Source organism: Polypterus senegalus, chromosome 5, assembly GCF_016835505.1.
Source record: "Polypterus senegalus isolate Bchr_013 chromosome 5, ASM1683550v1, whole genome shotgun sequence".
NCBI classification, from domain to species: domain Eukaryota; kingdom Metazoa; phylum Chordata; class Cladistia; order Polypteriformes; family Polypteridae; genus Polypterus; species Polypterus senegalus.
Genome location: NC_053158.1, coordinates 53,397,693 through 53,411,289, shown reverse-complemented (window position 1 = coordinate 53,411,289; position 13,597 = coordinate 53,397,693). Strand labels below are relative to the sequence as shown.

General features: G+C 35.1%; 1 protein-coding gene across 13 annotated transcripts in view; it reads left to right on the top strand.

Moving 5' to 3' along the window:
• The window catches only part of eya1 (EYA transcriptional coactivator and phosphatase 1), a 69,171-nt gene that overhangs the window by 31,206 nt on the left and 24,368 nt on the right, over window positions 1–13,597 (top strand). For all 13 annotated transcript variants that reach the window (XM_039754639.1, XM_039754640.1, XM_039754651.1 and 10 more), the window contains one exon: window positions 5,652–5,741. In XM_039754639.1, coding sequence (XP_039610573.1) covers window positions 5,652–5,741 — 90 coding nt within the window. The remainder of the gene's footprint in view (window positions 1–5,651; window positions 5,742–13,597) is intronic.

The window sequence follows — 13,597 nt, the reverse complement described above, 5'->3', positions numbered from 1 at the left end:
ACATTGTTACTAAATCTATCATACAGTAGAACCTAAATGTGTAGGTATGACCCAAGAATGAATTCTTATTAAACCCTTTCCAGTTTTATATTTTTATAGTTTAATTTCCCTGCAAGCTTTAAGTGCATTCAGAAATGCAGATACATGTGATTTTATTTCTTGGTAAAGCAAGCTTTAAGCTTGTTTTAATTAATATCATTTTTCAACCAAATTATTAATCGGAGTCATGTTTTTTTTTTTAAATATATTGAAAATATCAGTTCTTGTATGCTTTAAAAAATTTATTTCTGCTGCTTATAATCAATTTTGAATTGTTGAACGGATGCAGAAAGGCATCAATATACCCAGAACTTCACATTTATATCTGTTAGTAATGGTGCAATAGATAGATGTATGAAAAGATGGATAGAAGAGCAGTTATAAAGCATTAGATTTGAAAATGTTGATTCAGATATGCATAATTCAACTCATTGACTCCCACTTTGACTGTCTGATTGTGAGTTTTTCTCCGGTGATAGACAATTAGAATCAGGTAAATCAAGTGTAGTTTACACAATAATCTTTATTTTTACAATTTCCAAAAGAAATATGTAAAGACCAGGAATTTGATTTACTAATAGCATTGTGTAAATTTAGAGCATTACACTGTAGTCCAGAATGTTCAATTCCAGATTCACTGATTATAATACTAGATTTAAGAGCAACTTGATTCCATTGAAAGTACTGAGTCAAAAGGTACAAGGCGGTCTAATAGGTTAATGATCTCATTTTATGTGTACAGTCAATTTCTCCAATTAAATATTTTACTCATTATAATTGTATACTTTTTACAAATTTCAAAACCTAATTGTATGATTTGAATTAATAAATTAAAAAAAAGCATGAACATAATTTTCATTAAATGAGAACTAGAAGCTAAAAATAGTTTTCTCGTTCGGCCTTTCTAAAGGCTTCACTGTCCTTCTCAGTTAACAGAACTGGCACCGTAGCTGTTTAGTTTCATAAACCTGACGGTTTAGACCAGCTGCACAGTGATTGGGTCTAAACTGGGGGTTAGTGGGGAGAGAAGGGGGATGGGACACTGGGACACTGATTTCTGAAGACAGGTGCAAAAGTAATAGAGGAACAGAAGTCGCAGGCTTTCAGTTGAGCTTCACTCACACTTTAAAATGTTTATGTCTGATTGGGAAAGAACATTGTGCATGCATGAATGGAGCCCTAATCGTGTTTTAAGAAAATTCAGCTAATTTATTGAAGAAGACATTAAAGAGGTGTCATATGGACTCTAGAGCGTAATATTTTATTTACATATTAGATAGATAGATAGATAGATAGATAGATAGATAGATAGATAGATAGATACTATGACTGCATATGTAGTTGCATACCTGCATGCATTTTATTTAATGCCTAACACCTTTTGCTTAATGAGTACATCTCTTTTTCTCTTAAGTCGCACAGTGGCATTGCACTTCTAATCCTTTCAAACATCTTTGTACTGCTGTGTGCTTTTGCATAGTCTGTTATTTGAAGTGAAACTGAATTAGCAGTTTCAACATCAACAACAAAGTTCAGTTTGCACATTTACTGGCCTGCATAAGGAAGCAACTTTCTCACAAATACTTTCTGAATGTGGCGCCAAAAATAAAAGCTAATTACAGGTTTTTTTTCCTCGTTTGTGCCAGACTCCAAAATTGTGTGCATTCATTCAGACCTATTGACAGCTAAATTCTGTTCTTTCAGGTCTTTCTGCATTTATTGTGAAGCCCATTCATATTTATTGTATTTTCTTTATTTTTACTAACTTAAATGTGTGAATGTAAAGAAAAAATGAAATTTATGTTTTAGCGGTTTGAATAAAAGTTGAATTGGAAGTTATTGAGAGCTCAGTTTCCTTTTTTTAAAGTTAAATGTTCATTCTTATTTCTTAATTATACAATTTAGTATAAAATGGCATGCAGATTTATTTTTAACAATCTGATACCTTTTGCTGATTTACTTTATGAATATGAAGCAGACGACTTACCACTGACAATGACAATATAACACTTTGTTTATGAAGGTTACAGATTTGGAAGTATAAAGCCCACTTTTAATCACTTGTCCATTAGTTATTGTATGAAAACGACATAAACTTCTGTTCTACTCAAGTTCAAAGATAAGAATTTGTATGTTGCCAACTCACCAGATATGCTTCACCAAGCATAGCAGAGGTCTGAAAGGTGAAAAGTAAATGCATTTCATTTTTACTACATGAAGCCTCCTTCAATTTTATTGTCTATTTTAACAACAATAAAAGTATAGTGTCAGAGTATTGCGTATAGTATCTACAGTGTACAAATAAAGGCAGCAACATAATGAATTTGTTTTCTCGCAACACAAATTTTTTTTTTTGTTTATTTTTTAATAAAATGCAAGATATCTTAAGCAGGCTTGGTACATGGGAAGTATTGGAGTGAAAACAGAAAATCAAATCAAAATACTACCCATTAAGTTAACATACATTAATGATAAGATTGTCGGGCCAGGCTAATTTATGCTATTGGGCTATTATTACCCTAACTGTATATCACTTTTTCATATGATGATGCCAACAAAGTGCTATTCAATCAGATGTCCTGTCTGTTTCCTTTGAAAACAGCGACGCTGCTAAAAGGCCATGTGAAAAGGTAGATGTGTTTTAGCCCTCATTACAAAATATAAATTGAGTAATACAGCATGACTGGAATGTAGCCCTACAGTTGTGTGCTTGACCTTGTCTTTTAAAGAAAGAAAGAAAGAAGGAAAAAAAGCTGCCAAGCATTAAAGGGCCTGTTCATGCAGGTACATGCTGGTGATTGTTATAGTAATGGATTTTTTTTCTTTGAACAGGGGACAATTTACTTGTTTATTTTTAAAATGAACATTTGACTTTTAAGTTAAAAGAATGAACCACTAGCTAGGAAAATTCAATACTATGAAAGAGAAAGTTTGTGGATAAACACAATTCCGATTTTTTTTTTTTTTACTTTTCATTTTTAATTACATTCCGAAGATTATTTTAAGGGAAAATATGAATTTTGAAAAAAGTCAAAGGTAATTTACATTGACTTGGCAAACAGTTTTACTAGTTTGCTGCAATTTAGTGTAATACTTAAAAGATTAGTTTATTTTTTCCTTATGCTGATGAGTTAATGTCTTTCATTATAACCATAACTGCTGTACATAATATTCTGTATTATTTATAGGAAGAAACAAATCAAGTGTTGGCATTTAAGAGGTTAACCAAATAGAAAATGGTGTGCTTTTTCATTTATAACTGAAGCTATGCTGATGATAACTAAATACTAAACAAAACAAGTCAGCCAGCCTTATCATATAAATGTGGGCTATTCATATGGACCTGCTGTATAATCAGTTTTTTTTAACCTCAAATATTTATACTTGCTGTATTTCTTTTTTTTTTAAGCATACAAACATCAATCCATTATCAAATGTATTTCATCTCATTCAGAATCACAGCAACCAGAGCCTATCTTGGCAGGATTTAGTGCAAAATGTGTACAATGCTGATAACAAATATGACTGCTCAACAAAATTACAAATTTTAATATGACTTATAGTACATTATGACAAGTATTACCTTTTTAGAATACAGATTATAAGTCCTCATCTCATGTAGCTCATTTATTTTAAACTGTATTTGGAGAATACTTCATTAACGGTGAGTGTCATTAATGACCCCCTTATAAAGGAAAAAAATAAAGTGGAAGAGACCCTCTTTCATATTTCTTCCATGCCTGTAGCACTCACTTATGTCTCCAAATGAGTGGATGACCTTTATTTTGGTGAACATAACATACTACTGCCCTGCAGTTGGGGTCTGCTGGAGCCAATCCCAGCCAACACAGGGCGCAAGGCAGGAAACAAACCCACCGCAGGGCACAGACCCACACACCAAACACACACTAGGGACACTTACATACATATCAAGATCCTACTTTATATACTGTCTTTAAAAATTTTAAGAAATGTTTTCATTTTAAAAGTTTAAAAAAATTCTAGAACTACAATTCAACACTTCTGCAAGTATCGGTAATTGATACTCTCATTCATTTTCCTGATTTTCCACGTTTAACATTGTGTGTGTCTAGATCATTGTGTTAATCTCTGGAATGTTATTAAGGTGTCCTGCGGTGGGCTGGCGCCCTGCCCCGGGATTTGTTCCTGCCTTGCGCCCTGTGTTGGCCAGGATTGGCTCCAGCAGACCCCCGTGACCCTGTGTTAGGATATAGTGGGTTGGATAATAACTGAGTGACTGATAACATACTCCAAACTCTTTAATTCACTCCTTCATGTACATCTACTTCTATTTTAGTGGAGTATTTTTTTTTTATTACATTCCATACTCAGATTGTCTGAACTGTTTTGTTTCAAATAACAAAGAGTACATATCAAATCTCATATTATGCATAACAGAGCAGTATTGATTGCGCAGCGTAATCACTGCCACCAGCTACTGTGTGTGGGTCATACTGTACTGTACATCTGTTCTTTAGTGCATGTCCTACTCTTGGTGCATATTCTCCATGAATGGGAGTGACCCACACAGTAGACTGTGCTCTTAATGTTTTGATTGCTTCTGATTTTCCTACACTAAAATGTAGCAATTTTTTGGACACTTTATTATAAGTAAAGCATCCAGAACCACACTTGAGAGACCAAGTAGAGGGCTGGTTATTTGAAAAAATAGTAATGCCATGAGGTAAGTTGCACAAAAATAAATCTCTACTGGAAGAGATCCTTCTTCCTCATGCACCTCCTTTTATAATGTGTGCCTAGTGACTTTCAGAAATCACATTAAAGTATCTATTATCTTCTTGTGAAAACAACCTAATGATTCCACACAGTAAAACTGAAAAATTATACACATAACTAAGTCCTCAAAGGCATAAGAAAAAATGCTTTAAAGCCAGAGCAATGGCGGGAGACTAAGTGCTGCAGAGCTGCAGTAAATAAAACCATTTGATGAGCTGTATACAGTACACTAAGCTAGAGCACCATTTTTGCATGTCAGTTGCTCTGTAGCTCACCTCATGTTGCCCTTTCTCGGTCGTGAACCTATTGTTTTGTGTTGCTTCATTTTTTTTTTTCCTTAGTGACGCTACAGTCTATGCATGTAACTACATTTTCTTGGTAATTAAAAAAAAATGTTCTCACACCTTTGTTAAACCAGGAAATTGTTCAAGTTAGCAGCGATATTATGAGTGAAAATCTTTTGTTATTCATTAAAAAAAAAAGCCACAGATAAGATCTTACTTCTGTATGTACAGTCCTCCATGGCAACTCAATGCCAAAAGTCCTGAGGATGATTTCTGGTAAATGAGATGTCAAAAAAGAGGTCTCTGTCGAGGTGGCTTAATGTCTCTATTGTGCTTTTGCTTAAGGTATTGATTCTAATGTTTCTCAAGTTAATGACATCTAACTATTTGCTTGCTAAACCAGATTTTCAGTGTACTGTACAATCACAAAGCACAACATACAAAAAACTTAATTTTTAGTTTCATGCTCAGTTAGAGTGGCATTCCTGTATATTGTTAACACAAATGCAATATTTTCATTTGTTTCTGTGAGTAAGGAATGACTCAAATAATTACTGTATTTACTTTTAGGATCCACCTACATCGGTATCACTAGGACTGCGCATGGAAGAAATGATCTTCAATTTGGCAGACGCACATCTTTTCTTCAATGACTTAGAAGTATGTCACATTCTAGCACTTTTTTGTGTATGTGGTATAAGTCGTATTCCTGCAATTTTTTTATATTATTGTAATTATGTTGTCAATTATTCCAGCTGTGTATGATATTTAGAGACCCGATTGATATATGGCCAAGTTACAGAAAAGTGTGTGCATTATATTACTTGCAAGATCAAACCATTAAATATTTAACTTGAGCATTAGCAAACATTTAATAGCAGGGTGCCTACTTCTCAGTTGCATCCCACTGTGGTAACGTATTACCTTGGAGCCCTTGGGATATCATGAATTTTACATGTGCTGTCAGTCTCAGGCCATAGTGACTGTACCATCGTTTCTCTTTGCCAGTAGCAGGTACAATTTGTCAGGTTCTCATGTTTCTCCACTGTTTCTGTCTATCGGTATGTCATGCTGCGTGGGCTTGGTGCTGCTGCTCACATATTTTGGACTTTCTAAATAAGATGTGAAATCATGTATGTGAAAGTTCCCAAGAAATGTTTTATAAAATCATTCTAGAGATGCTAAGATTGTCTGCAAAGGCTTTAAGGTAAATTGGCATCAGGGCAAGTTTTGCCCTATAAAACACCTTGTCCTGACTGAAAAAGAATAGTTTCTGTGACACAACAGAACAGGAGCAAATGGTTTACTTGAAACTCAAGTGAGAAACAATTTGTGGTGAGTGTGCCAAGACTCATTAGCCACAAGCGTGTTGTGCTTTCTGATAGAAGACCAGAGAGAGAGAGAGAGAGAGAAAGAGAGACTGTGTGCTGTTTTACACACCAGAGAATTATTCTAAAAGATTCAGATTCCAGTTGTGCTGATCAAAGTTAATTGGCAGCAATTGGCTTTTAAATATTTCCTGATGTTTCCCCTTTTTGGAATCTAGCAAACTGCACCTTATTTAACAGATGATCCCGCAATCATTTTAAAAATGCCAGTTTGTGACAAAGCTTAAATGTGGTTTGTTGAACATCTGTCCTGTATTTTGATTTCTTTTCATCTGTGATGAAACTGCTCACAGATGAATTGGCAACTCACACTGCAGTAAAATGATTTAAATGTGCCTTGCATATTTTTGCTCTATTACAATAATGGAATTATTTTATATTGTACTGTCCAATTTATTCTTTACTTAATATGTTGCCACAAACATGTATTAAGGAGTATAACAAACTTCGCTTTCATGTGAATTGTCTGTTTATTTTAGGGGTCAAGCTTTTCTTTTGATAAAGTGAAGATCTGTTTACATCCTTTTTCATTTTGAATATCATGGCTCATTTTTAACATAAAAACTGTATTGTGCACTGCACTGTATTATTGCATATTGCACCAAACTGCTAAAAATGTATGATTTTATGAGAAACAGATAGCATATTCTGAAGTAAATTGCAAATAATAATAATATTAGTAACAGTTATAGAATTCATCAGTTATTCCATTTCCTTTTATGTAACAGTTAAGGGCAGTAGTCATTTTAAACTGACTAGGATTACCAAAGTGTGTCCTACACAACACATGTGTAATGTATAACATAGCGCACTAGTATTACCATTAGCACAAGATAAAATGAATTAAACATACAGTAGAATATCCATTTCACTTGAGAAATGAAAATAAGTAACGTTTTTAAGACCAGGACACAAAGTAAAATAAACTACAGTCATGCAGTGATTCATGGCCTACTGAGTTGAAGGCATTTGTACCTACGGCCGAGAACTATAGAAATCGTATACCCGTTTATCGTATATGTTCAGCAATACCACAGAATTATACACTCTACATATCCAAGTTACATGTACATTTCACATGGAATGAACGGATATGAGAAACAGATATGTTTCATATTTGGTATGCTTTTGAATACAGTATTGTAATAATAAACTACAATACTATACACAAAACATGCTGTAAAACATTTTGGTACCTGCAATGTGTCCACATCTGTCCACTAACAGTCATCCTTTATTTTCTATGTTCTCATTTTTTGTCTTGCCATGATGTTTCGTGCCTCCCTCAATAAAATTAATGGTGTAGCACCTTACCGCTGTGGTTTCAATGGACCTATGCTCTTTACGTGATTATTTTAAGTAGCTCACTGTTCTTAAAAGGGCCTCTTCCTCTCACCAAACTGGAAGTTGTTTTGACTTTGGTAGGCTTGCCATTTTTATAGGCTCCCTTGCAGCTGATTTTTAAGCTGCTTATTTGCATGATGGAATACCAGGCCATACTTTACATCCCTGACTGATGCATCTTGTCAGCGCCAGTGCATTGGACTCCCTTCTCCCTTAAACCCTCACATAAACTCTTTGAAACACATTTCAATTATGGGCATGTGGCCAGTGACAGAGACACAACATCAAGGATCTTGAGAGCCTTGTTGTCAAGTGGCACAGCAGAGATGTTAATTATTGCGCTGTCATGCAATCTAGCAGGGATGTTAAATGCCACACTTCTGTGCAGTGATCTCTCCACCATGTGTGGTTAGGCAAACTTCTCATTGTGGAGCTGCAGATCTATCGATCTCTTCGCTGTCTTCCTTCAATGAACTGCTGCTGCTTTTCAATCAATCAATCAATCAACATTTATTTATATAGCACATATTCATACAAAAAAATGTAGCTCAAAGTGCTTTACAAAATGAATAGAGAAATAGAAGACACAATAAAAGATAAACATAAGTCTACATTAATTAACATAGAATAAGAGTAAGGTCCGATGGCCAGGGTGGACAGAAAAACAAAAAACTCCAAATGCTGGAGAAAAAAATAAAATCTGTAGGGGTTCCAGACCAAGAGACCGCCCAGTCCCCTCTGGGCAATCTACCTAACATAAGTCAAACAGTCCTCTTTGTATTTAGGGTTTTCATTGAAGGACTTGATGATGATGGTCACGTAGACTTCTGGCTTTCAGTCCATCAATGTTGGTGCCTCATGATGCTTTGAGTAGGTGGTGGTGGCGCAGGCCGCCACCAGAAAGAAACCGGAAAAGAAACAGAAGAGAGAATAGGGGTCAGTATGGATTTTGGAGCCACTGTGAATAATTATTATGAAGAATTGAACATACAGAGTATCAGTATTAAGTTAAAGTGAAGTTATAAAAAGGCCATGTTAAAGTAATGTGTTTTCAGCAGTGTTTTAAAGTGCTCTACTGTATTTGCCTGGCGAATTCCTATTGGCAGGCTATTCCAGATTTTGGGTGCATAACAGCAGAAGGCCGCCTCACCACTTCTTTTAAGTTTAGCTTTTGGAATTATAAGGAGACACTCATTTGAAGATCTAAGGTTACGATTTGGAATATAACGCGTCAGGCATTCCGATATATAAGATGGAGCGAGATTATTTAAGGCTTTATAAACCATAAGCAGTATTTTAAAGTCAATCCTGAATGACACAGGCAACCAGTGTAGTGACATCAAAACTGGAGAAATGTGTTCAGATTTTCTTTTCCCAGTTAGGATTCTAGCAGCTGCATTCTGCACTCGTTGCAAATGATTTATGTCTTTTGAGGCAGCAATTTTTTTAACTTGTGCTTCCCGCATTTCCGATCTTTCTGTGTAGATGGTTTGCACTTTTTTCTTCCATCAGGAAGACAGAAATGCAGGCATTTGGCCTGCATGACCTTCCTTTTCACAGGCAAGGCATTCAGCCACTGAGACTTGAAGATCAGTTTGTGCTACTCCATAATGGCAGTTAAAGTATGCATACAGATGAACCACACCAGACCCATAGTACCTCAAATGCAATGACTTATACACTTTGTGACCGACATATGCCCAATTTGACATACAGCCAAACGGCCAGTCCCAAACGGAGCTGTAAGTCGGCACATGACTGTATTTCCATGAATATTCAGAAGTCTCAGAAACTCAAAAATCTAATCACCAATGTGACCTTTCATTATACTGTATGCACTGACACTAGGCAAAAGCAAAATTATAACTGAATTATGTCCAATTAACAATGGAGGGGAGGAAAACAAAACTCCACTCAAAAGCATTCCAAAATTCACAGTTAGCTTTAACAGATACATGTGTAGTTCAGATGATCTCAAACAACATATCCTCAATCCCCTTCAAAAAACGGGAATACATTTTTTCCTATAGTTGAATCTGTGTGAAACAGGGAAGAGGAGTGCAGTCAAAAACAATAGTTTATATTATTATGTTACAAAAATTATATTCTTAATTGTACCTTTGCAACAGTATTTTATGTATGTCTAGAGACACAGCCAGCAAGAGAGTTTCTAATTATGTACCAGCTTAATCATTCTGCTACTACTTGCAGGTTTTGTCACCTAGATTAATGTTGCAGGTAATAGGCTGCCAATCACTTGAAGAGTTGGCCGTATGGTTGACATGTACTTTTCTAGTCTTTCCCTATTGTTAGCAGACATATTTCCTGCTCGTATAGGTCTTAAATCATTCAAACTTGTCCTTACATGAGAATAAAGATTTACTTGTAATAAATTATTTGCCTTCAAAAGGAGCTCTATTGTTCAAAGGGTGTGAACATGAAAAGCATGTCTAGCATATGTTAATACTCAAACTGGGAGTAAAAATGCATCGATATACCAAACACCTCCATTGTTGTCTCTTTGTTCACTTCCCACATTTTCCCCATACTGTCAGAAATGTTAGTTTTTACATTTTGATGTATTCATTCTTATTTATCATCGTGTTGACACTGCAGGCCTGTGTTGTTCTATGAGACCAGCATTCATCCATAAGTAATATCAAGTGCACCACCATTTTACAGATCGGGACATGAGTGTTGCAGGACAACATGACGTGTGTTCCTATATAAAAGATGTCAGTATGTATAACAGACCATATGAAATTTGATCAAATAAAGGGAAGAATTTCATGGGAGAGTTGGGCTCGAACAAGAAGCAAAAAGAAAATCAATCAAGGGAGAGATGTAATGGGTTTTGATTTGTAATTTGTGTTCTCTTTTTAAATTGGGTTTTCCCCAGTAAGTTGTTGACAAATTATTGTTGAAAGATTATTTACGTACACTAACTATGACCCTAACTTTTTTCTTGGTAACTTCTAACAGAAATATCTTTGTAATATGATTATAATAGCATATTTGTTCCTTAGAACTATTTTTCCCTGTAGAACACATCACTTCCTTTTGTAGGATAAACAACACAATATGCCTCAATCCACAAATAACTGCCCCTCAGTACAAACAGTCTCGCCAATTATGGTAACATGATGTTTTATGAAGTCTCACACAAAATGCATTTTTAGGATGATAGGCAAATAATGTATGGCGTTTTTAACCAGAGCTGTGGAGTCAGTAGATAAATCCTTCGACTCCGACTCCCCGGTACTTCTGATTCCGACTCCCTGACTCCAATTCCTCTGTATTTAATATGCTAATGTATTTTCCATGTTGATTGAAGGAAGGCAACAAACACGTCATTTAACCACAGAATTACTGGCTAGGAAGCTGACTCTCTACCGTATTGGCCAGTTTAAACAAAAGACAAGAACCCCTGAACACACGACTCGACTCTAACTTCACAGCCCTGTTTTTAACAGAAACATTTGATAAAATCATTCGAATTTTCAATTCTTTGTAAAATGAACCTATTTTTTAAATTTTTTTTTATTTTTATTAATTTTATTACAATCCATACAAAGCAATCAAGTTTTTACAAAAAGAAAAATTGAGTTAAGAACAGATCGATCCCACCCCTGAGAGAGAGAGCAAGCCAAACGTTGTAAAATTTCAGGCTTGTAAACATACCTAAATTAAAAAATTCTCTGTGCTTTATGAACTTATTTTAAAATATTACTAATTAGATCCTACCATGTTTTGAAAAAAGTCTGTACGGATCCTCTAACTGAGTATTTGATTTTTTCCAATTTCAAATAATATAACACATCGGTTTCCCACTGACTTAAAAGAGGAGAGTTTGGGTTTTTCCAGTTTATCAGAATAAGTCTGCGTGCTAAGAGTGTAGTGAATGCAACCACAATTTGTTTGTCTTTCTCCACTTTAAGCCCCTCTGGAAGAACCCCAGAATGAACCTATTAGGATATCTTATGCCAGTTTGCATATCGACACAAAACATAGAGCAAAAGCCATTTTGGGTCAGTCACTGTCTATCTCGAACTGGCATATTCTTCTTTTTCAGATGTGAGGTTTTTCTGTGGGGTCTTTGGATTTGACAGGCAATGCAACTTGGTCTTACATGAGCGAGACTGGGTTGTTGACTGTGTGCATGTTTTGCATTGGACTGGTGTCCTAGCAGATGTTGATTCGTGCTGCTATTTGTACAGACATTGAATTCCTAAGATGTTGTAATGTAAAATAATGGAAGGATAGCTGTTTGAATTGGCATCTGTTACTTTCTTAATGCCTTAACGAGAGTTATCTTTATGTGGATGGAACTATTTTGTAAATCCTTGATGTTGTTATACATCCTAAAATTGTTTGTTTTGCACTAGAAATTACACAATGCATGTGTATATATGTGTTGGAAAAACCTTTGAGAGACTAACTCTCTTTTAGTTTGTCTTCTTATAAAGGTCATAAGCAGAAAAAAACAGTCACGAGCAATTCAGGGGCAGTGCTATATCCCTTTTCCATAATTCCAGAAAGTATAATTAAGAAAAAGTAATATTTATAATGTAAAACACATTCAGAGCTAATTATTTCTGAAATCAGGTAATAAGTGCAAACACGTTTTATTGAGGAAAAGTAATGCCTTAGGCAAAGATGGGCTTAATTACTGTTAAGTTAATTGTTCTGTTGGTATGACTATTTAGTATAAGTGTATATTTGTAAAAGGCGTACTAAAGGCTTAGCTTACCAGGGGTGGGGGCCTCCCGAAATTCCAATCTGAAACGTTGCCAGCAATAGTCTAAACTAACTGTTGGCTAATCGAATAAGACAGAACGCTACACTTGTGAAATGCTGCTAAAATTGGCAAATGAAATGTTAGGCATATATCATTACTTGTTTTAGAATTGATAATTCATAATAATGTTATTTAAATGTGCATATATTTATTATTTTATTACTAAGAATCAAACTAAGCAGTATCACAAAAGAATAGGAATTCCTCCTTTTCTCACCTAATGGGAGCTGCTAATTCTTACAGGAATTAATGTTGCTCTCAAAGCGGATGTGTATATGTGTAATAAAAATAAAATATCTTTGTTACATAGCCTCTTCACACATTTTTGACCTGTCCTATTGCATTTTAACAAAAGTTTAGTATAGTAAAAAGTCGAGAGGGCCACACTTTATTTGCCTTGATTCAAAAAAGTGTTGTTACTTGTAAAAAGGCTTGCACTTAGTTTTTCTGTTAACTGCAAATTGAGCCTACTAATATTTAGGGAATACCTGGAAATGGACTGTCTTATTTTGCACTGAGTATTGTCATGCTAAACTGCTGTCAAGAAATAAAACTTTATAGAAATAATATAAATCAGTACAGAGAATATGTGCCTAATCACTCGTTATTCAATTTAAAGAGCTCTGATCTGGATCTGTATATCTGGCCTTACACTGCTGCTGTATACAATTAAAAGTACCTGGGTTTACAATAGGAAAGGATGAAAGCATTCCAGACTTTTCCATCATTCCTTGGTTCTGGCAACAGTGTTACAATAAAAGCACTTATTCAATGTGGGAATGTGGCTGTTCTTAGAAAAGCAGCAGTCATTCACAGTGGGGAAGGGACTCCTCATCTAAGGCAATCAGGTCATCCCAGCAGGAACTATCAGATCTTAAGGAAACAACACTTAGGGATGGGAGGAAAATAGCAATGTAAGTGACTAGGTAGACAGTAGGAGTAAGATGTGGTGTGAAAGGAACTACTTGACATTAATTGGGTAGCAC